General features: G+C 41.8%; 1 protein-coding gene across 1 annotated transcript in view; it reads left to right on the top strand.

Moving 5' to 3' along the window:
- Positions 1-23,049, top strand: part of man1a1 (mannosidase, alpha, class 1A, member 1) — a 97,194-nt gene that overhangs the window by 17,566 nt on the left and 56,579 nt on the right. The window contains exon 2 of the mRNA XM_076037738.1: positions 12,210-12,306. Coding sequence (XP_075893853.1) covers positions 12,210-12,306 — 97 coding nt within the window. The remainder of the gene's footprint in view (positions 1-12,209; positions 12,307-23,049) is intronic.

Here is a 23,049-nt window from a genome sequence, read left to right as displayed (position 1 = left end):
TAGAGGAAGTTGTTTTGAAACCAGCAATTTGTCAGGACCCCTGCTGGAGCACATATATTTTCAAATCTGATATTCTTTTTAATGCGCATTAACAGCCAAAATGGAAAAACACTAAATATTAGATACGTTCCCCTCGATGCAACTTGTCTGTTTGTATTCAATAAAAAAATAAATGTTGACTTTATTGTCATTTCATTCAGTCTGTACAAAGGCCTTGGAATAAAAACCAATGCGATTCGAAACCTACTTACAGCAAACTGAGCAGTTGTCGCAGCGGCGCCTTCGTGGTTAGTTTTGAACATTGCGCAAAGCCTTTGCTGGTCATTTGGACTTTTGCAGTCGTGGCAGGCCCTCACAATAGCCAAGTGTATTAACTGCACCTCTCCGTCAGCCTCAGACTATTGGAGGCGGCATCCTCTTTGCAGCAGGACAATACTGACCCATTTATGGGACCCGAAATACTAAACTGCTTAGGAAATCCCTCTCTGATCCGCGAAGAACTGGTCCGCAGGCCCGGGGAGGGATATTGTCCCCTGCCTCCGAGGTGTGACAACATGCGAGACGATGTGAAAAATAGTTTGGAGGCAAAGTTTCCCTCAGAAAAACAAACACGGGCCAGGAAGCAGGCCTTGTAAAACAAAATACTTCAGTTGGCTGTGTCACTTAAAGAAGGGCTTGGATTAACAAAGACAATATGACGCTTCAATAATTGAAGAAAGCCTTCTCTGTAGTTCCAGTGTAATTTCATTTCGTACAAATAAATGACTTCAGCTGGGAGCATATGGAGTATTTGTTTTGAGTTTTAGATTCAAAGAACATGAATATCCTCATCTGATAATTGGATCAGATCTAAAATTCTGGTCAAGAATAGATAAATGATCATGGGTTCGCGATCCTCTTTGAGACTGGGGGAGTAATTCTTCATGTTTACTGGTTGACTCTATTTTTGGGTTTTGTATTGCTTTACAAGTTGAGAGTTGAACATGAGATACAACCTCTGAATTTTGAGGACTGCATCCGAATTTGGTTTTTATGGTAACATTTGGGATTCATCTATCAATGTGCTTTGAATTTTGTTTTGTTTTCTGAATTCTGAGAAGGAAGAAGCGCTTACAGAAATAAGTGTAAAGAGGCCGAGTGTTTGAGTGTCCGCCGCCCCGAAATTGGAAGGTTGTCGGTTCGAACCCCAGCCGTGTCAGACTAGAGACTATGAAAATGGTTCTGTCTGTCACTCTGCTTGGCATCCAGCATCAAGAGTTGGATTTTGGGGTGTTAAATCATGCCAATAAATAAATAAATAAATGAATAAATAAATAAATAAATAAAGACACCCAAAAATAAGTTGGAATTTTTGTGAAAGAAATGTGGAGGGTAAAAAAAAATAAAAAATCCTGATTCCAATCAAATTCAGAGTGGATACTTTTGCTATTGATGCTCTTAAGACATGCTATTTAAAAGACTAAGTAAACTCAATTTTTAAAACTCAACCACATCATAGTGATTTTCAAACCTGACACTTGACAACAATCCCGAATAATGAATGACTATCATTTCCTGTTTTCTGTAAGCGATTCGTCTTCCCCCCTCAGGAACAACTGCCAGCTTTTTCATGGGCCCCCTCTTTTTCTTTTGTTACTCCATCACTTACAAATACACCTGTTCGAGCTTTCTCCCAATCCTAATTACGTGACAAGCTGTGTTTTGCCTGCCTCCTTATGTCAGACAATCGCTTTTGCAGAGTTTCAGGTGCTGTCCTGCACTAGAGAGAAGTGTCTGCTTTTATATCCCCGTCGTTAAATGGCTTCCCGCGAAGGAGGCTGCTGCTCCTGGATTACCGGCTATGACGCTTGCACATTTGCTATTCTAATTATTTGGGTCCGGCCTCATTTCCGCGCCATATTTTCTCACACAGTTAGAAGAATATACACACGGCAGCACCTGCTGTTGTGCAGTGCCAGGAAAGACGGCGCTGTCATAGGCGCCAGGGTGATTCCTCTGAGGCACGTGCGTAGCATCGATAAGGGCTGCAGTCCACTTGAGTTCTTTGTCTTAGTTCTGGCGGCATTTCATCACAGTATTCGCCGTCCTTATCAGCGGCACCTCGGCTTCACGGGGCTTCGATGAAAGGTCCGTCTGACGGCACCTGTGGAGGAATGTTTGCTCTTGAGGCAATCAAAACAATCACTTGGCCCTCAACCTTTGGTATTACATTGCCGTATGTCCTAAACAAAAATAGTGGGACCTGCTATGACTCAGTCAGGTGTGAATGGTTGTGCGAAGATATTTATATGTTTTCTTTTTTCTTTTTTTGTTTACCAGATTTTAAAGTTACAAGATGTTCACACTGAATTTATTTTTACCATTTCGACAATGTGTAAAATTTGGCTTGATTTATGTTTTTTATATTGGTATAACCAACACATAATGCCGATGAATACATGAATAAAAGTGTATAATTGCAGTATGATAAAAGTAATTTGGTTTTCCTACCCTTAGAACATTTCTCATATATATAAAACGAGAATATACATTTAGCAAGCTTCTAGTTAGCTGCCATCTTGGGCCGCCATTTTATAAGGAAGCCCGCTGTTTAAAAGTTAAGTTCGTACTATTTGGAGATATTGAAGAAGAAACAGTGACATCGAGTGGTTACATTTTAGATTGCAGCGCTCTTTCACTTATGTCCCCTCAGGGACTTTGTACCCTGCCTCTCCTGAGCTTGCCAGTGAACTACATTGACCTGCGCACCAAAACCTGGATGGATCATCCACCTTGTTCTTCTTTGGTTTATGTGAAGACGCTAGCGTTCACCCTAAATGCGAAACGCGTTGTCAGGCGGGCTGGATTGTCCACACCAGGCTTCCTTAAAAATATGGCAGCGCAAGAGCTACCAGCTGTTTTTATAGCTTTATTGTACTGTGATTATACACTTTTATGAATGTATTTATAGACAGTGTATTAAGCTTTTACCAATACAAAAATCATAAATCCGGCCAAATATTACACACAGGACCTTTAAGGAAGCCTGCCTTTCTAAAGTGTTATCTGACCTGTTGGGTTGAGGGGTCTTTCAAGGCAGACCAGTTTAGGAGCCCTGCCAAACTGTGGGCTCCTGCTTGTAAACCGACCATAGCCCTGGAGTTCACAGTGGAAACGGTCTGCACTAAAGGAACATAAGATATATAAACATCTGCCTCTAACATCCCAGTCTGAAAATAAGAAAATGCTAAACATAACTTCACAGAAGACGCCGTCATTCTAGTCAATCTATAAAGGAGCAGAAACACTTGACTCCTCCCTCCTGGAAGAAAGTGGAGCATTCCCAGGCCAGATGACGTGTTTAATCTCCTTGACTGGATGACCTGGAACCCCTTTAAAGAGAGGTGTCCCGGGCTAGCGTATCTGGCTCCATTGTTGGACGGCGCAAAGAGCCGTATGGCTGCTGCTCCCTTCAGGGATTGCCACAGCGAATTGATTCTCATGTTTGCTTTTTTTTTTCTTTCTTTTTATTACATTGAATGCCCTTCCTGACAAGGCACCTGTATCTCGCGGGGCTTTGCGACTGGCACTAGGAGGACACTCGAGGTGTGCTTCCTTGAGGCTCCGTGACCCGACTGGGGATCAAACTCAGGACTGGAGTCTGACGGTCACAGTGCCATGTCACCAGATCAACAATCTCAAACAATAATAATAATAATAATAATAATCATAAAAAAAAAGATCTCCTGCCTTACTCTGTGATATCAAGGCAGTACGATTTACATGATGCAAGAGCTTAGTTTTATTTTTTATTTTTTTGCACTTGTTTTCGCTGCATTCATCAGAGTGAATGTTTAATGCACTGTTATTTACTCCCTTGAAAGGCCTGTGTGCTTATCTTCGACTATGCAATGGCTTAAATCAACGAGCAGCGGGGGATGTCTGGGGTTTGCGATAGGGTCGGGGAGACACTGTTCTATCTATATTTTACAGAGGTGCGCCGTGTTTACAGCCACACATAGAGCGCGGGGGCGGCTGTGGAGGGCGGGATTAAATTCAGGGCAGCATAAACACAGAATTTTTCTGGTAAACAAGCCCAGAGCATGGAATCAACAGCCATGTGAAAAGAAAACTCGGAAGTTGTCCTCAGCTCATGTGCAGTTATGAGTCAGTCTTATGAAACTTTGGGACAAATTAAAAATGCATTGTCCCTCCTCCATTTTTTAGTGGGAATAAAAACGCAATATTGCGAACAATAGTGCTTTTAATGTGATTTTCTTCTCAATTTCCTTTGGGCTGTTTTTTTCAGGGTCACCACAGCCAATCATCTGCCTCCATCTAAACCTATTGTCTGCATGTTCATGTTCCCCTCCACGTCCTCTTACTCTACCTCCATAAATTCCGCCTTTAGTTTTCATCTTGGCCTCCTGCCTGCCACTTCCAAGCAAATGATCAGATTATGAAGATTGTGTAATTTTGTGATTTGTTTTTTATTTTTTTTACAGGCTTCATGTTCTCACTAACACTTAAAATGGTAAATTCCAACCAACATTTTTCCATGTTTAAACATTTTAATCTGACATTGCAGATGTAATTACAATGTCAGTGGTTATTAAACCATAGACAACACTTGTACATTCCTGAATACTTTGTCTGACGATTCATACTAAATTTGAAATTTTAATGTCTGCATCCGTCAAACTAAGTTGAAACAACTTGTGGCGTAAAGCTCAGCTGAACCTAGTTGCTATAAGAGAAAGCAGCAGCTTCAACTATATAAAAGTTCTGAAACGATTAACAATGTCACTTTAACTTCTCATCCGTTATCATTTTTGCAAACAGACGACCTGCAAGTATTTGCAGAAGGGTTTAAGTCCAGCTTTTCCAAACACCTGCGTCATGGTTACCTAACTTTTGATAAATGGAAAAAGACATGATCAGCTTAAGTAGGGGGCTGTTTTTGGAATGGCTGGATTAAATGTACAGTTCTCAAAAAAATGGTTTATTATAGAATTATTAGTGTTTCTTTGAGATTCATTATCCTTTCATTTAGATGGTGTAGATCAATGTGTTTGAAAATCTGCACTTGACCACAAATATTTTGATAAGCAGATAAAACTTGTTTCTTGCATTCAGCCTACAAATGACCGTACAAGCGCAACCCACACTACACCTATACAAGCTGAGACACCGGTGCGTCCCCTGTGACGAACTCTCTTCCAGTCTCGCAGATCTCCAGTTTTCCAGTTTCCTCACTTACAGATTGCTTATTACACCTCAGAGCAAACAGGCCCATTAACCCCTAGATCTTTGCACGCCAGTTAATGATCTACCATCTCAACCCTCTGTGCACAAATGTGTTTGTGGAAACGGCTGTGTAAAGTACTTCCACACACTAAATCATTGTATTTTTTCCCCTCTTAAACAAGGCACAGTAGACTTGGCTACATCACTGCTCATCTTCTCTCTCCATGAGACACATAGTACACACATAGTACACACACAGTCTATAAATATGGCAGTGGGGAGAGTTTTTCCTTCCAATGTTTTTATTCAAATCATGGAAATTTTCTTTACTGTTTCCATAACATATTTGCACATGTATTCAAAGCCACAATATTTCACAAAAACAGAAAAATCCCCCAGAATTCCTTCCAAATTATTATTTTTTTTTTTTTGCTAAATCTCATCATCTCATTTGATTGACGATGGCCAATGGACTTCTGGAAATCCTTGTGTTCTCTTCCAGCACTTTATTGTATTGCTATCCATATTTTCCATCTTGACTTTTACACTGCTCTATGTACATACAAGAATGGAACTTTAAATTTCCCCCTTCTTGGTGCATCGCAGACCCCAGCAGCACCAGTCCTGCTCCATTAGCAGTCCCGGTAACGGCAAACTGTCGTGGACAAGCCTCTGACTGTGGATACGATTGTGCATTTCAGTACGTATTTGCACATCTCCAGTGTTGGTAAACTGCCCGAGGCGGATCGATCGGCTGAGAGGAGAGGTAGGGACCACGGACCTGCAGAAAAGCACAGTCATTATAGGGGGATGAGACGGTAGAGTTGAGAACAGATGTACAGGTGTCAAGTACCGCTGAGAAAACCACAATACCTTTCACGGAGCATTTAGCTATACTGTGAGGTTTAACAGTGGCATTGTGGTAGAGTGTCAGTCCATACACGAGGAGTTTGAGTTCAGTCCCAAAACGTGGATAGATACCAGGATTATGTCAGGAAGCACACTTGACGTAAAAATTCACGCCAAGCAGCACATGCAAAATCCCTGCGGCGACCCCTGTAGGCAGCAGCCAAAAGGATTTGTTGTTGAGCTGTAATGTGCCTGAAATAGCTTGCGCTAACAGATCTTAGCAGTGGTCAGCCTTCTAAGCCTAGTAGCCTGAGCAGTTAATCCAGTTAGAGTCAACACATAAGGATCCAGAGGAGCAATCCAATAAGTTACTGCATCGTTTGTTAGCGGTTTAACCTAAATTTTCCACTTTGATTGGATAATCAACAGCCCACACATAAGAAAGTTCTTTTTGTTTTTTTTTTGTTTTTTTTTACCCGTTATGAGTTTGAAAGTTTGCTTATTGTGGAGTAGAAGTTAGCTGCACATGCAGAAATCAGAGTTCAACAGTAACTACAGCATGGTTAACGGTTCGGCGTAAATGAACATACAATGTTAATAATGTCTTTCAAAAAGATTGAAAAAAACTATCCCCAAAAGTTCTCATAACTCATTAAAAGTTCTGGTCACATTGTGTTGCGGTCAACCATAACGTTACGTGACCCAAGAAGAGTTGAAAATTGACCTTTGCCAATGTCCCAGTTTCAGTGGGTTAATACGTAACGGGGTGAAGCAAAGGAACGGAAGGCCACAAACTCTGCACCTAGATTTGTGATGGTTTGCTACTCTGACACTTGTATATCTTCCAGAGCAGATTGTACGTACTACAGATATAACAGCCCCAACCGGCGCTGGAATATCGCTCTAGCCTGAAACATGGCCAGACTTGTGAGGATCACAGCCGCATAAATCTTTTGTTGGGGACATTGCCGGTTTATCGGGACCCAGCCGAACCCCGTTGCCACGTTTGCAGGATTAAAAAAAAAGAAAAGAAGAAGCCATTTGATCTCCCTAGTCAGCCCTCACTTGGTTCCGGAGGGAGTTTATGTTGATTAAAAGAATGTTCCACTTTTTGGTGACTTCATTTGTAGCTATGGAACCAATTGGATTGTTTAATTGAAAATTGTCAAAAATGAACATTTCCAAGTTTTCTTTACAAGCGTCCACACTTTTCTCATCTTTTTCTCAGAACTTCGTATTGAACTTGGCAACCTCAAACAGGCTCTGCCGCCCCCACGCCCTCAAATTGCTGCAGAGAGCATGGCGGAATCTGTTAATGTGACATGCATACAGCAACAGTAATTAGCAGGCTCACTAGCTTTAATTAGTGGGCTTAAATGGAGAAAAGCTCTTGCTAGCTGTCCTTTTGATGTGTGGGGGAGATTTTATGCAAACGAGATTCCTTTTGTTCCCCATTTCATTGTGACTGTGTGAAAACAATAAGGGCATGGTGGGGGGAGGGAGGGGGGGAGGGGCATGGCAGCATTTTTAATGACATGACTTCTTGTTTGTGGGCAACCCAGTGCTCAAACGTGAAGAAGCTTAAATTGGAATGCACAATGCATGTGCGAGTGTATGTAAGTTTGGATATTTATGGTTTTGTACTGTGGTTAAAGATGCAAATGGAGCACTACTGCTCATTATACTTCTGTTTTCCCCACTTTTCTGCCCTTGTGTAGTGTATTCCCTCAGGTACGGCAATCTTATAACCAGTTCTAAGAAAAGCTTGAAGTGCGGGCCTATTCACACATGCGGTACCCTTGAGGTTGCGTGATGTAACTCGCTGAAGAACATCTTGGATGCAAAAGTGTGGATGGAAGTGTCGTCAACAGGGCTCACGTTGTAAATTCAGAGGCCAAGGTTTTGCCAAGTTTAGCGTCGCATCCAAGTGGATGTTTGTTTTCGACTGTTAAGATGTGTTATTGGAGTCTTGAACAGCATTTGTGTTTCAGTAAATGCCAATTTGAAGCCAATCTGCATTGGCATTTGCTACTTCCGCAAACACATTTTGAATGTTTTGCTGCAAACGCTGGAACTCTTGGAGTTATTGTTGGTTTTCTGTGCGCCTGGATTAGAAAAAAAAAAAAAAGAAGAAGCATTTTTCAAATTTTACACATTTTTCATGCACTTGACAAAAAAGTTCTGAATATAGAATTTGCAAGTGTTTGTTTGCCAACCCCAGTTTGGTATAGGCAATGCAAAATCACATATATGGTGCAAACATTTAGCTCCTATTCTGTGTTGGGTCTGTTTTCATATATTTTTTTTATATTCTTGATTTTCTCATAAGATTTAAAATACTAACATTACTATACATGCTCAATACATTTCAATGCGTAATTTGAGTAAAGCCGTTTTTCTTCTTAATTTATTTTTCATCTGGGATGTTTTGTGACCAATCGGCATTTCGGTTGTGCGTTGAATAATTTTGTTCATGTTTTTTTAATGGCATTTTTTTTTTAGCAGTTCATACGGCGATGGTCAATAAACTAACCCCATTGACAACAGAACAGATTTGAGTAATAATAGAATAATGTTGCATAATGTCGTTAATTAATTCACTTATTTTTTGGAGCAGTGTGTCAAACCTGTGGTCAGAGTGTGTATTCAGAGTGCAAGGCTGTCACTGGATCCTGCGGTGCAGCTGGCAAACATGCGGCTGTTAGAAACTTCATCTTTTATTTAAACGCGCTTCAGCCTGTCTTGCGCTTACATAATTCATGGCTGCAAAATGAGTGGCTGGTGCGGAAGAAGGCTAAAATCATAACCGCAGTAGTTTGCCTTCTATTAGCGTACACATTTGTTGAACCATTAAAATACATTGTTGCTCAACTTAAAATATAATTGAATGAAGAAACCATTTCTGGATAAATTCTTAAGTGATCATTTAATATTTTGATAATATTTTAGGGATGAATTCTTTTGAATAGAGTATGCCAATTAAATTCTGGTGGAAGACACTGAAATATGATCCAAAGTTCCTGATTTACTAAAGGTTTGCATGAGCTAATTAATGTTGAACCTGATCCGCTAAGTTGGCGACCGTCACACTGGCCAAATACACAATTATCGCATTTGGCTTAAAGGTTAAGTGTGTAATATAAATTGGAGATTTTGAATTAGAAACGGCAACATCAAGTCGTTATATTTTAGATTGCAGCGTCTTTCGCTCTCTCTCCCCCTCCTGAGCTTGCCTGTGAGCTACGTAACCTGGATATCACCTTTTTTCTTCGTTAATTTATTTGACGGTGCGAGAAGTCACCCAAATTATGAAACACGCTGTCAGGTGGGCTGGTATGTCCACAACAGACTTCCTTAGAAATATGGCAGTGGAAGATGGCAGCGAACAAGAAGTAAGACCTTTCTTATATATAAATTAGAACTGTTCTAAGGGTAGTAAAACCAAATTTCCTTTATTTTACTGCAATTATAAACTTTGATTAATGTATTAATTAATGTAAAAAAATAAAAATAAAAATCATAAATCAAGCCAAGTATTACACACTGGACCTTTAATGAATATGTGGGAGCGGCAGCAAAGTCCTCATCTGAATCGGGCGACCTTGACCACTTTTGCGTATGTTGGCAATTACACGTGAAATCTTAGTAGGTCACCCGCTACACACAAGCCAGTAACACAGGGAATTTAGAACTATGCGCATGAAGTTTAACGCCCCTCATTTCAGATCTTAGTAAATCAGTCTCAAAGTGCTTTCATCTTGAAATGCAATCAGATGCTTTCCTTTTTTTTCCTTCTCTCCCTCTTGTTCAACACTTTCTGCTCGCTCGCTGAGTGCTGTGACTTGACATGCGACAAAAATAGAAACCGTCTGGAGATGCTGAAAGGCTTCTGGACAGCCAGCTGCAGCCAGCGGAAGCCAGCGGAAGCAACACACGTCAACTAGCGTGGAAACTTGGAAATTAATTTCTGTTTATCGCGTTTCTATCACGTTTCTATGTCGCCCACCCCAAGTGTAGGAGTAGTGACGACCAGATTCCTTGCTTGACTGTCTGGATCTGGACACATTGACTTTAGGTTCTCAGGTGACTTGCGTCACTTTGGTGACTTTTCAGACTTGAATCGAACGATCAGCTTTTATTAATAAAGTGCTAAATTTCAGCCAAGGGTGTCTCGAATCGCCTAGCGCTGTCAAAAAAGGGGAAAGCTAGCATGAAGCAACAGTAGCCGGAAAAAAGAAAAATCCCCAGTGGGAGGAAAAAAAACTCGAGCGCACCCAGACGGACGGTGGCTGTCTGCTTTGACAGGCTGGGGTTGAAAAACAAATGCAAAAAACATGAGAAGAGATAGATATACTGTATGCAACTCAGCTCAAAAAATGTTTTTCCGAGTAAAGAGTCTCTGCTGGTGTTTAACAATCTAACGCAACAGCGGCGCTGATGCTTGAAGTTGAACATAGACACATGCAAACTCTGGCGCTCGCTCACATTTGCCTGTAACAGGATATGAGTAGTGACGGGGTGCATTGTGTTGTAATGCGATCCCTCGGGAGAGATGCGAGCTCAACCGGTGGTTTACTACAACGTTGCTCAGTGCGTCTAAATGTGTTTCACTGTCGCTACATGTAAAAATCTGGTCTTGTGACCTGGCGCTAATGCTAATATGTTCAAATTCAGTGCCAGAATGTGTTATATGACAAGAACTGGAAGCTTATAAGTGCATATGTATATGTGTGTGCATGTTTGTGCACATACTGCTTCTGCACCTGATGATGGGTGGAGGGGCGGGGATAAAGGAATTAACCGTGAATAATCCAGAGGCACATCTTTATGAAAAATTTTTAAAAAAGTCTTAGACAAACCTGGATTAGCGGCAGCAGACAGACCCTGAGCCGGAGGAGGCGGATCCACATCGGAAAGTGTGAAATGACAGCCGGGGCGTAAGATTGGAAAGGAGTGTCTCGCGCCGTCATAAAAACCTCCCGGCAGCAGCAAATTAAAAAAAGTGAGATGAAGCCACAAATGACTCCTGCTTTTGTATCGCCTGGTTTCAACAGCTGATAATGGGGGCGGTGGAATTTTTCCTTTTCATTTTTCATGGGGTCGGAAGGGATCGAATAAATCATCCACCCCCGGGCGCGCAGTATAACGGCATTAAATAAACATTTCTGTAAACTATTATTGTGGAGACTAATACAAAACTCTGTCACTCAGATTTGTGTAAATTTTTTGGGCCGACTTCGTACCGACATGGAGTATGCTTGACAAAGTTTCACAGTATTTTAGTGTGGGGGAAAGAAGGAAGAAATACATTTTTTTTTTTAATCTGAATGTATGTGTAAAGATATTTTGTGTGTATACACCATTAAACGTCTGCGTAAAATTTCGCCTGATTTAGGATTTATTTTTGTATTGTTTAAAAGCTTATTATATTTCCCGTAAATATATTAATAGAAGTGTATACTCACAGTACAATAAAATAATTTTGGTTTTCCTACTTATAGAATGGTTAGCTTCCATCTAATAAAAAAAACGAAGAAGAAGGTGGATGAGGTATCCAGGTTTTTGTGTGCAGGCCGCCGTAGTTCACTGGCAAGCTCGGGAGAGGGAGGGTGAGCGAATGAGCGTTGCGATCTAATATTTGACAACTAGATGGCGGAATTTCACACACTGTACTTTTAATGCACCACAGAATACACTGTAAAATATATACTTTTTAGTGCTCCATTAAGATTGTTTTACATATACATAGACTAACTCCATCCACAATTTGCTTCACAAAGTTTGAAAGAAACGGTGGTCAAAAACTTTCAATGCCCTGAACTTGAGCCTAGTTTAAGATCGCGTTCACACCTGCACGCATCCACCTTACCAGTTTTGAACTTGGTCCCGCAACGCATCATGCCGTTATGTGCAATTACGGGCTGTCAGCCCCCCTAATTCATACAGTCCCGAAATGCAGATTAGCATTTTTTTTTCCCCGCGTGACATTTTGTAATTATGCTGTTTCCCCGAAAAGCTCCAAACTCGGTGCTCATTGGAAACGTCAATTTTTAACGCTCTTCATTTGTCATCTTCTCCTCTCCCCCCTCATCCCCCCTCCTCTTCCTCCTCCTCTTTTGCCTCCTTCCTGTCAGATGATGAAACATGCCTGGGACAGCTACAGGCGGTATGCCTGGGGTTCCAATGAGCTCAGGCCCGTCTCCAAGCAGGGCCACTCCAGCAATCTGTTTGGTGAGTGAGAAACACACACACACACACACACGATTGATCTTTGGTGCCTGCCACCAACAGCCTTGACCTTTAGATTAGCAGCCAAATTGGCCATCAGTTAAAGTCATCTCTCTATGCACGCTTCCAAATGTCAACTTTATCATGTATTGTCAACTCTATCATACATTCTGTCTATGTTACCTGCTACCTGTGTCCATGCGTTGAACGATTGCATTGACACGTTTTGTCCAGAGCAGCTCTTCTTCTTCTTCTTCTTCTTCTTCTTCTTCTTCTTCTTCTTCTTCTTCTTCTTCTTCTTCTTCTTCTTCTTCTTCTTCTTCTTCTTTAAGTTTGCTCACGTCAAGCAAGTTTCTCCTCCAAATCTTAATTTGGTGTCTGCCATTGGGCTTGTGAAGTAACACACACACACACAGACACACACACACACACACAGCATGTTGCCCGATGATCACAGGCCGCCTCTGATGTATATTATTCACTCCGGCCCAATTATTCATCAGACGGCTCCCTCTGTCTCGACTCGATTCGGTTGCGGTCAAACTCATGTGTAGCAGTCGCGCTCATGCAAATCCAAATTTAAAACGAGTCCTCTGCACTGTTGTCCCAGTCCCGTCTCCACCGCAACGACGAGCACACCAGTGTTCTGCCGATGCGATAAGGTGGCGTGGCAAGCTCGTCTCTAAAAATGGAAAACCGCCTTCCGAGTTACCGTAAAGATAAAAGATTATGACCACTCGTGTGCAGAACAGAAGCCCGCAAAATATAAGAGCGTGTTAACGAACCGGTGTTTTAATAGATTCCTTACAAGTCACAAAATGGTTTTGTGTGTTGGAGTTTTAAGTTTTGGAAAGAGACGATTTTGGGGTGACAATGGATTTTTTTTTAGTCAGATTATCTGTTAAAGTCACATGTTTGAACACACGTTTGGAAATTAATACACTGTGTGGAAGTTTTATGTGTGAAATTTGTGATGTGGAAAAATCTTTGAGGGGCGTAGCAGGCACTCAGCGTAGTGCGGAACTTTAGAATTATTGTGAAATAATTGCATCAGCAGAGTGGGAGCAAGTGGGGAACCAGAAATGTTTGAAGATGGATTATTTGGTAGCAGGCGAGACAAAAAAAACCCCAAAAAAACCCTGCATCATTCCACTGTTAATGTCAGAGACCCGAGAATCGACCAGCTCGCAGAGTGCAACATTTAAAGAACAAGTGTAAACTTGCACCGTTTTTCACCCCCCCCATGTCTAACTGTCTGGATACAGCGTGGCCTCACTGATAAGAGCGGGTGCGCAGGTTCATCCCCCACATTTTTGTACTTTAGGTCGCTTGTAAATATGTAACCTATTAAAGCAACTGACTTTTGCAGCGTTGACCCCATGTATGACTGGTAATGTATGTTGCGACAATGTTAATTTATTCTGAGTCAATCGGGACGTTTGCCTGATCACATTTGAGTTGAACTGTGGTTTCATTGTTTTTTTTTACTTCCATTTCTTGCAAATCTTCAAAGAAAAAGTGACAACCTTTTGAAAGTCAACTGTTTGAGAATTAAATGAAGCATAGTCACTGAAATACATTTGCAACTCTACATTTCTACAGTCTAATTTAGCAGACAGTTTTATCCAAAGTGACGTACTCCACAATGAAACACCTAAACACACGCAATTACAGAGTGCCCAGATTGAAATGCAAAAGTCAGTCAAACATAACTGCACTTGCTTTAAGGTACGAGCCGAAAAAAAACCCTTCCGAGTCTATTCAGTTTTACAGTGCGTGAGATTTATCAGCTCATTTTTAATGATCGCCTTCTTATGTTTAATGAGCGAGTTTCATCAGCTTTGTGTCAATTCCATTCACTGTTTTATTACTGGAATGTATCACACATAAAAATAGGGAGGGAGCCGGGAAGCCAGTGCGTTGAATACTAATTGTTAGATTAGCCTCCTTGGCTCTCTATGTTTGCATTTCTCTCGGATTCGTCCTCTCTCCCCTGCCCTCGTGTCCAGGCAATAAGAAAACTAAATAGGTTTTAGTTGGCTGCTTCGCCAGAGCTACTTAAATAAGCAAATAAGGCAGCTTCACTCCAGGGCCTTGTCACGACCATATTCAAATCCTATATAACATGATGTACGCTGATAACATCAGCCTGACCTATAATATTGTGCGGTGAATCGGCTTCCAGACCTGAAGCTATTCCCTTGGCGCACAGTGACCTCGGGATTGCCGGTTCAGGCTAGCTCCGAGACATGCAAGTGTTGCGATACATGGAGACTTGTTGAATTGACAATTAGCAAAGGTGACAATATGGCACTCTACTCTCGCAACAGTCGATTGCAGTTTACGCTCAGCTTGGGTCGCCCATTTACGAGAGGAAATGGCCAAACAAAAAATCTTACGCCACGTATTTAGATTGTTGAAGTGACTGCAGACTCATCTTCTGTTGAGTTAAAATGCAATGCATTAAAAAAAAAAAAAAAAAGAAGCTTGCTCAGAAATCTAGCTTCAAGCGCCATGCAAAGCTCCAACCTAGTGGAGTGGTCATCATTTTTTATTTTTTTTTCATTTTGAGGAAGGAGCTGTTGGCTGTCCCCCCTCTCTCGAGTGTTTATCCTGGAGGAGGAGAGCTGCTCGGTCCCAAACTCCAGCAGCGCTGCCAGCTGTTTGCCTCGGCAGCGCGTTCGGCATTCGTGTCTGCTTCAGCGTCCTCGAAGCTCTTATTTCTGTTTATTTGAGATGCCACTGATAATGGAGACGCATCTTTTCACTTTTTCAATGACATACAAACACCAATGGCCTGCCGTGATTTGTCGTCTCCCGTACAGTGACACATATTTTAAGTTTTGAATGTCATACACCTTCTGACAAGACAAAACAAGACACAATGTTGTCAAAATTTCTTAGATTTTTTTGCTCTTATTTTGTCAGTCCAGATGCAATAGATGGATTCATTAACTAATCAGAAAACAAGCAAAAATTGTATTATTATTTTTTTTAGATATTCAGTTTTCAGTTGTATTTCAACAACTGCTTTTATTTGAAAACATTCGCACATCGCAATAGGCACACATTGCTAATTTCCCGTTGCGGGACAATAATTACTCATCTTATCTATAATTAAGATGTAACACTCATTGAAACAATGAGTGGTTTTCAAGCAGCAGTCCCAGCAACAATGCTTGATTTTCAGAGTGTTTAAAATGTGTCCTTCTGTGTGATTCATGTAGTGATACAGAGGTTGTCTTTCAATGGCATTGTTTGTCAAGACTCATTGATTTCAAGGTGACTGAGTAATTCAATCATCACGTGTAATGTTAACACAATTGGCAACAGCGATCGTAGGGGGTCATGGCTAGATGGTATCAAAGATTCGTAAGGAAGTGACGTAGGTTCTAAGAAAGTCTTGTAAAATCCCGTTCGCTAACGTTGAAGAGGGTGACATTGAGAGAGATAGGCAATGATTTAACCCTATGTAACATCCTTAGCCTCCAAAACTATATGCTTGACTGGTACCGTTACTTGAATTCTGATCCCAACTGTGACTCGGACCCCAATCCTAAATCTAACCGTCACCCGAGTCCTGATCCTAAACCTAACCGTTGACTCGGACCCCAATCCTAAACCTAACCGTCACCCGAGTCCTGATCCTAAACCTAACCGTTGATAGATTGATTTTATTTAATTCATGCTTGCAGTGGAGCCAGGGCTACTCAAGACCCTCCATCTCTTCTGACGAGAGTTGGAAGAAATCTACAAGACTTCGTTAGAATCTACATCACTTTCTTACGAATCTTTGATACCATCTAGCCATTACCATCATAGGTTGTGTCTTCAAAGAGAGCAGAAAACAAATAAAATTGAAAACATTATTGAAAACACACACATTGTCCTAGTGATCCCTCCAATTTCTATTCTCACATTTGCAGGCTTCGCTTGATTAAATAAACCAATGTTCAGTTTTTCTCTCTGTTTGATGGGAATTGAGTAGTCTGTGAATTGCAATCTGTTGACTGGACAAAAATTCGACCTGATGTTTCATAAACTCATCCATTAGTCACTAAGTAGCCGGAAACTATAACCAATCATGGACGTAATAGTAGATGATAGTCCGAGATGGAACGCATGGATTACGTCTGAACTCATTATCCATGTCCCATTCAGTTTTCTCTTCCCGCTCCTAATTATGGGCGGTATGAGAACACGGTTTCATCTCGCGGAGGGCCCATTCTGAGCATTGAGAGAGAAGCTTTCCTGTCCCTGCAGAGTGTGTAGGATCTCTCCTTTATGCTAAAATTGAATGCACCTGGGGGCGGCGCTGCCCCCCATCTCTACTCCTGTCACACCTAATCAGGCTCTCCATGTGTCAGTGCTCATCTCCACTGTCTCTCACCGGTATGCTGATATTAGGACCCCCAAGAAATGGTACGTCTGTGAATTCAGCCTCAGATTTATTTCTGACCTGGTAGTTTGACACATAACCTCAGAATACAGAGATTTCTAAGAAACCCGATGACTACGCGAGTCACATTATACAGTAGATTGACCATTTTCTTGTCTTTTCGATTTTCATTCTATCATGAGAGGTCATCTTGGCCTACGATTTGACTGCAAAAAAATCTAATTTTTTTTCTTTGGCCCGTCTGTCAACCAATATCCAATCGTGAAAGAGCGCTGCAATCTAAAATGTAACCCCTTGATGTCGCTGTTTCTTCCTCAAAATCTCCAAATATTACACACTTAACCTTTAAAGACCGTTCGAACAGCACAGTTCAGATCGTTTTTAAAATGCAACCCACACCGCTTTCATATATGGTCCTGATAAATGGAGTCGCTAACATCACTATCCCACCACAGTTGACTCCGACTTCGCAATCAAACACTCCATTATACAGACGGAGCAGCCTTTGCATCGTGAAAGGCCATCGCAAAAACCCGATTCACTTCTTGTTTGAATATTTTCTCGAACTGATTTGTCTGTAATGGTTCTCCTGATTTTAGTTGTTGAGACACTTTGTGTCACATACACGTCATTGAAGGAACTCTTTTTTTGCATATTGGTCACTTCAGGGTCGCATTCAAAACTGATAGAAGTCACATTTAACCTGCAGTAACAGGCCCTCAAAAACACTGATTCCTCCCCCAGAAATCTGAATAGTGCAACAAGACCTGCTGCCTGAACGTCGTCTTTACTGTCCATTGATAGTTTAAGTTCTTCTTTTGAATTCCATTTTGACCCACAGCAGACCTTTCTCTGCTTTTCCGTCCAGACCATAATAAGTTAATTATCCCCTGGAAGATGAGTCATTACCTTGTTAAGTTTCTCCAGATCTTTCAGAGCCCATTTGGAGCTCGCCGCCAGCCAACCGCCCGCATGGCCTTAAGCTGTAGCCTCTCTCTTGTTAGACATTAAGGAAATTTAATTTAATTTCGCGCCCATTATATGACAATAAGCCAGATGTGGAGTTTGCACCATGGCTTTATTACTGGGTTTGGTTATTACACGGCGCCACAGGCACTGAGCGGGGAGACTCTGACAGCGTGGCAGAGGACTGTTGTCCTGTCCTTGTGAGTGGACGTCAGTTACTGCGGTGTGGATTCAGTACTTTGACTCCTCTCAGCTTCATTAGAGCTGAATCAACAGCCGTAATAAGGAATCCGTTCCTGCACGTTACAGTCTCCCCAATCAAAGTTGAGGCTTCCTTTTTAACACCATCGACAGAAGTGGCGCGCAACTCCGCAAGCTTTCCGCCGCATAATTATTCGAGTGGATACTTCCAAATCTTTACTCAGACGGTCGCAGGCTGAACTGGCTGCTCCGGGCCTGCGCATAACTTAGCATTGATGTGACATTTCCCGTCAAACTTAATGTCATGCACACATGATCCAATGACTCATGCATTCTAACAAGTTCCTCCATAAATTATTTGATAATTTATGTTTCGTGACCCACAATCTCTCCCGCTTCAAGAGCACCCTTGGTTTTTCAATGTTGCGAATCAGCCGTATCAATTGGAATCTGGCAGACTTTTTTTTTTATTTTTATTTTTTTTTTGAAAATAAGAATGAGAAGAATGTGAATTCTTGCCTTCAGCTCAGTGTCAAGGAGGTAAGGTAGTTGTGTCGTATGATCTCGTGAAAGGCTCTTATTTACAGTTCACAGACATATTTATGTTTGGTGTCAAAGTCAGTCGTGATCTCAAAGTTCCCCCTAAGTTACGCTGAGTCGTCCCCGGTGACTTCCATCTGAGTTTCTGTAGTGAGTCATGCATATTCCCATGATAATTATTCAATGATGTGAAATGTCAAATACCTCCCTGCATTGTAACTTCAACTCAGTCCATCTCTTATATTCCCAGTCAACAACATGCTGCCTTCTATTAAAAAAGCTGCATTCAAAATGTGTGTACGGTATATATATACACACATCAATATATATATATGTGTGTGTGTGTGTGTGTGTGTGTATATATATAATTGCAGCTGTGGCAATAATATGTATAATGAAGAGTTTTTATTTATTTATTTTTAATTGCAAAAGTAAGTTTACCAAATCCTTGATTTTAATTTCAAATAAGCAGAAATACAAGAAATGCATTGTCTGATTAGAGAATCGTCACTAATTAAGTCTAATCTCTTCAAGCGTCACTTCAAACACTTTCCGGTGGAGAATTCCCTGTCAAGAAAAGGTTAAAATAATGGCTCTTTCAGTCCTAATTCTGTCCTGGAACCAGCTTACCAAGATGGTGAATTCTTACATAATTTTAAAGGGATCTTGTTCCCAGCTCTCCTCAGATGTTTGCAGGTTCAAAGAGAAAAGTAAGTGTACATTTTCAGAGGCTCCTGTGGCCTGGAGCGCTCGACCTTGAGGACGTTTTGTGTTTGCCATTTGAAAGTAATGCTGCTTATCCTCGTGGCCCCGAAGGCTGTTTCGCGAGAAACATTTGAGTGGGCCTGTAAATTTGATTGTGCTTTATAAATAAAGCACATTCCTATTAAAATAGCACAGCCTTTGGCGAGTTGTTTTAGCTCCACGTTTGTTTTTGTTTTCGTTTTACCTCTCTGCTGCGATGATGTGAAATTATTATAAGGCATCAAGGTCATCAACTAAAGTCTTGCTTCTTAAATTTCAGTCTCAATCGAGAGCTGAACATGTGTTTAGATTACTGATACGATTTGACTTATACTGGTGGGAAAATCCACACTTTCAAAATCGCTTCAGCCCCTCTCGTCTTGGTGATTTGCTGTCAAGAAATCAGATCCGGGGGGTGGGGTCGGTGGGGTTGAGGCGGACAGCTCGTGTCTTTTGAGAGGCTTCTAAAGGCCACTCGGTGAATTAATGTCAGGCTTTTGTGATTTCCCTCTCTTCATTTTGTTACCCCGTCTTCGCCCCCTTTTCTCCGGTAACCTTTTTCCGTCTCTGTGGGCTCTCTCAAGGGCTCTCCATCGCCGTCCCCCGAGTTGTTACAAGGCTCATGTCGAAACGCTGGAGCGCTAATGTAGAGATTCTTGGATTTGCAGGTCGGAGCAAAGCCTACCGTTTTACTTGCACTTGACCTTTAAATGTGAGGTCGCTGCATTGAAACGGACAGTAGGCTGTTCGTATTGCAAAGTGATTATTTATTTTTTTCCCTTATTTAACGTGCCATGTTGTTGTGTGCCGTTTTCACACGTTTCAATGTCCCATCTGGGAATCAACCAATGTGACGTGACAAGGAGGATCCAGTTGGCAGGGCGGTACTTCCTATTGGTGCTCTGGTTGTGTCTGTCTCGCCTCTCCAGATCTTGTACTTGAGAACGCACAGTTTTTTGATCTTCCTCCAAGTCACTTTGAAAACCACTGTGTGCTTCAGTCTGGTTTTACCCCATTGTGCTTCTGCAAATGAAAAGAAATCTAAGTGAAAATAACTTAATCTCCTCATTGTTAATTCTCAATCCTGCTTTTCGCAGTGTTTATTTTACTCCCTAAATGACTTGTTCTGTTTCCGGAGGCTGTATTACAAACAACCATCTGCTTCTTTCTGCAGCAGCACAGAGCTTTCTTCCAGAAATTGGTAAAGGGTGTTAAATCCAATACAAATATCAATGAAATTATTGTGCATGCAATATTGTCCCAATATTACTCTTTTAAATTACCAGCGCTTTGTCTGTGTGCAAGTAAATCCTGTATTTAACTTCCTGAATTTCCACTAAAGATGAGTGCACAGACAAAATGAGATTATTATTTATTGGATAACTCCAAATCTGTTGAAAACCCATTCTATTATGATTACATTTTTTTTTAAACCATGGTGAAAAAGGGCCGCTCAGATATGGCAGGAAGAGGGAAGGGAAACAATAGTGGCTGGTTAACTTTGAAAGTTGGTGAACGTGAAGTGCTTTACTGCCCCCCCCCCCCGAAATAAATTGAAAGCAGGAACATTGCAACCCTTCCTTGCTTCGAACAGCACATCACAAGAGCGGTGCTTTTTTTTAATGGCATTCCGTCCCCTGACCCAGTGGACAAGGTAAAATGGTGGAAAAAAAAATACAAAAGAAATAAAAAAGATATGGAATGCTGCTCCATTTCAAAAATGTCCCATATTGTTAAGACTTGTGCCTTGAAATCTAACAGCCCATAACTCTGGAGGGGAAGTCAAGAATGGCTTCAAAATTATTTCACAGCAGGCAGCAAAATAGAAATATAACCAAGTCAGTTTTTTTGAAATATTTATAAATTGTTCTGTTATTGGTTTTTTAACATACTGCCTTTATAGTTATTATAGTTTGAATGTATGATCGACTCATAACCCACCATTTTTCATTTGGCCTCTCTCGAAAAAGGGAATCAATTTAGCTGAAGGAGTCGGACACCACTGTCCTGCATTATAACAAGAAATAAACAGTAATAAGGTTTTCAAAAATGCTCCCTATCTGATATCGCAGGGATCACATATAAATACGATCTTCTCTCTTTGTCACAACCCAGCGATAATGTCAAATAAAATTGAGCACTGTTTATCCTTTCTCCACTGTCGTTGGATCACACTTAGAAACCGCCGTCACCACCCAGCAGTTGGGAGTGGCCACCGTGTTTGGGAATCTCTCTGCATTTCCAGACGACTCATTTGCTTGTTTATGTCGTTTGGCGTCGGGCTCTCGGGTTCTGCAGCCGCGGCGTCCGTCGCAGCCGCGGCGGCGTGCGTCTAAATCGGATGTTCAATCTCTGTAATTGAAATGGATGGTGTAATTCTGCTCCCGCTTTCGCCACGACTTCTGTGTGTGTGTGTGTGTGTGTGTGTGTGTGTGTGTGTGTGTGTGTGTGTGTGTGTGTGTGTGTGTGTGTGTGTGTGTGTGTGTGTGTGTGTGTGTGCGCAACGACCCCTGCGCTCGGTCTGCGGCGATTTTAAATCTGCGTCCGGCCTTTCTCTGCTGTCTCGCAAAATCTTGACGACGCATTTCCGTCAGTTAGTTAATTAATTAATCACGCACCGTCTCGCTGAGGACGGGGGGGAAGCCCGCGCGCCCGGGCTTTGGAGCCTCCCTGAGGGCACGGACAACAGACTGCGGCATCCCCTCATGATGAACACATGCTCTCATCAGCAAAACACATTTGCTTGCCCCCCCCCTCCAAGTCTACATTTTCCCCCGGAAGTTCAGGCACCCAAAGTAAACAAGCCCAACAAATGAACGTTTGCGCTCGACCGAAATGTAGTCGCGCCAGCAGTTGGCTCCTCTCTATCGCGCTCTTGTGTTGTCGCAGCCTCACTTTGAAATCCTTCTTTTCTGCAACGGTGACAAAATTTCAACACACACACACACACACACACACACACACACACACACCACACACGGGAAGCAGAGAAATGTCTTTACTGTAACCTTGATAAAAGTGTTGATGCTTGAGTATCTGGCAGCAAAGGTCCGAAAGGTTAATACACTTTAGGGATGTGTACGTGTGGGGGTTCCTGCGTCCGTCTTGCGATAACATGATTAGCTAAAGGCTTAGCCATCACTTTTCTTCACCTCCCCTTCCGTGAACCCTCCGCTGGAAGCATGGCGCGGGATCAACGTGGAGGAAGCAGCCAAGGGCTAAACGGGATCACCACCGGGGCCGGGAGTGTTGCGATCAGGTTCAAATGGCAGGATTAAAACCTGGGAATTTGCATTAGGCTTGCGTCGGGATACGGGATCCACTGAAAGTCATCGCTGTCCCGAAACCACGTTGGTGCAGAGAAGACGCTTCATGCAGTTCTGATTAAGACCGAAACAAAAAACAAAATGTTAACCTTTACACAAGACTGCCAAGACTTTGAAGGTAGCTGACTTCACTCCCACACGTATAAACGATGGTTAACACCATGTAATTAAAAATAGAATCGAGTCTTCAGTTAACTCGATTATTGAAGACCAAAACGTAACACAGCCCATTTCAATAAAGCATCTGATGTCGTGAAATAAATGGCTTCCTTTACTACAGACTTTTGTTTTTACCTGGAGGAAAAAAATACAATCACAAAAGTTAAACACAGATTTAGACCCACCGCCTAGGCCCACGGGTCTTGGTCTAGGCTCGAAGAACCCAAACTTGGCCTAGAACACAGGGCTATTACAACTGTCAGGTCCAGACCCTGACCAAACTTTTCTTTTTCAAACCATTTTAGAGGGTTCAGCATGTTATTCATGTTATTTGGCAACTGATAGGTTAGATTAGTTTTGCAACGCAGTGAAAGCTGCTGTTAATTCAGTCTTAGATCCACATTTTTAATT

Source organism: Nelusetta ayraudi, unplaced genomic scaffold, assembly GCF_046127955.1.
Source record: "Nelusetta ayraudi isolate G7.1 ecotype Tasmania unplaced genomic scaffold, CSIRO-AGI_Nayr_v1 ptg000052l, whole genome shotgun sequence".
Lineage (NCBI taxonomy): Eukaryota > Metazoa > Chordata > Actinopteri > Tetraodontiformes > Monacanthidae > Nelusetta > Nelusetta ayraudi.
This window is presented reverse-complemented; position numbering and strand designations above follow the sequence as displayed.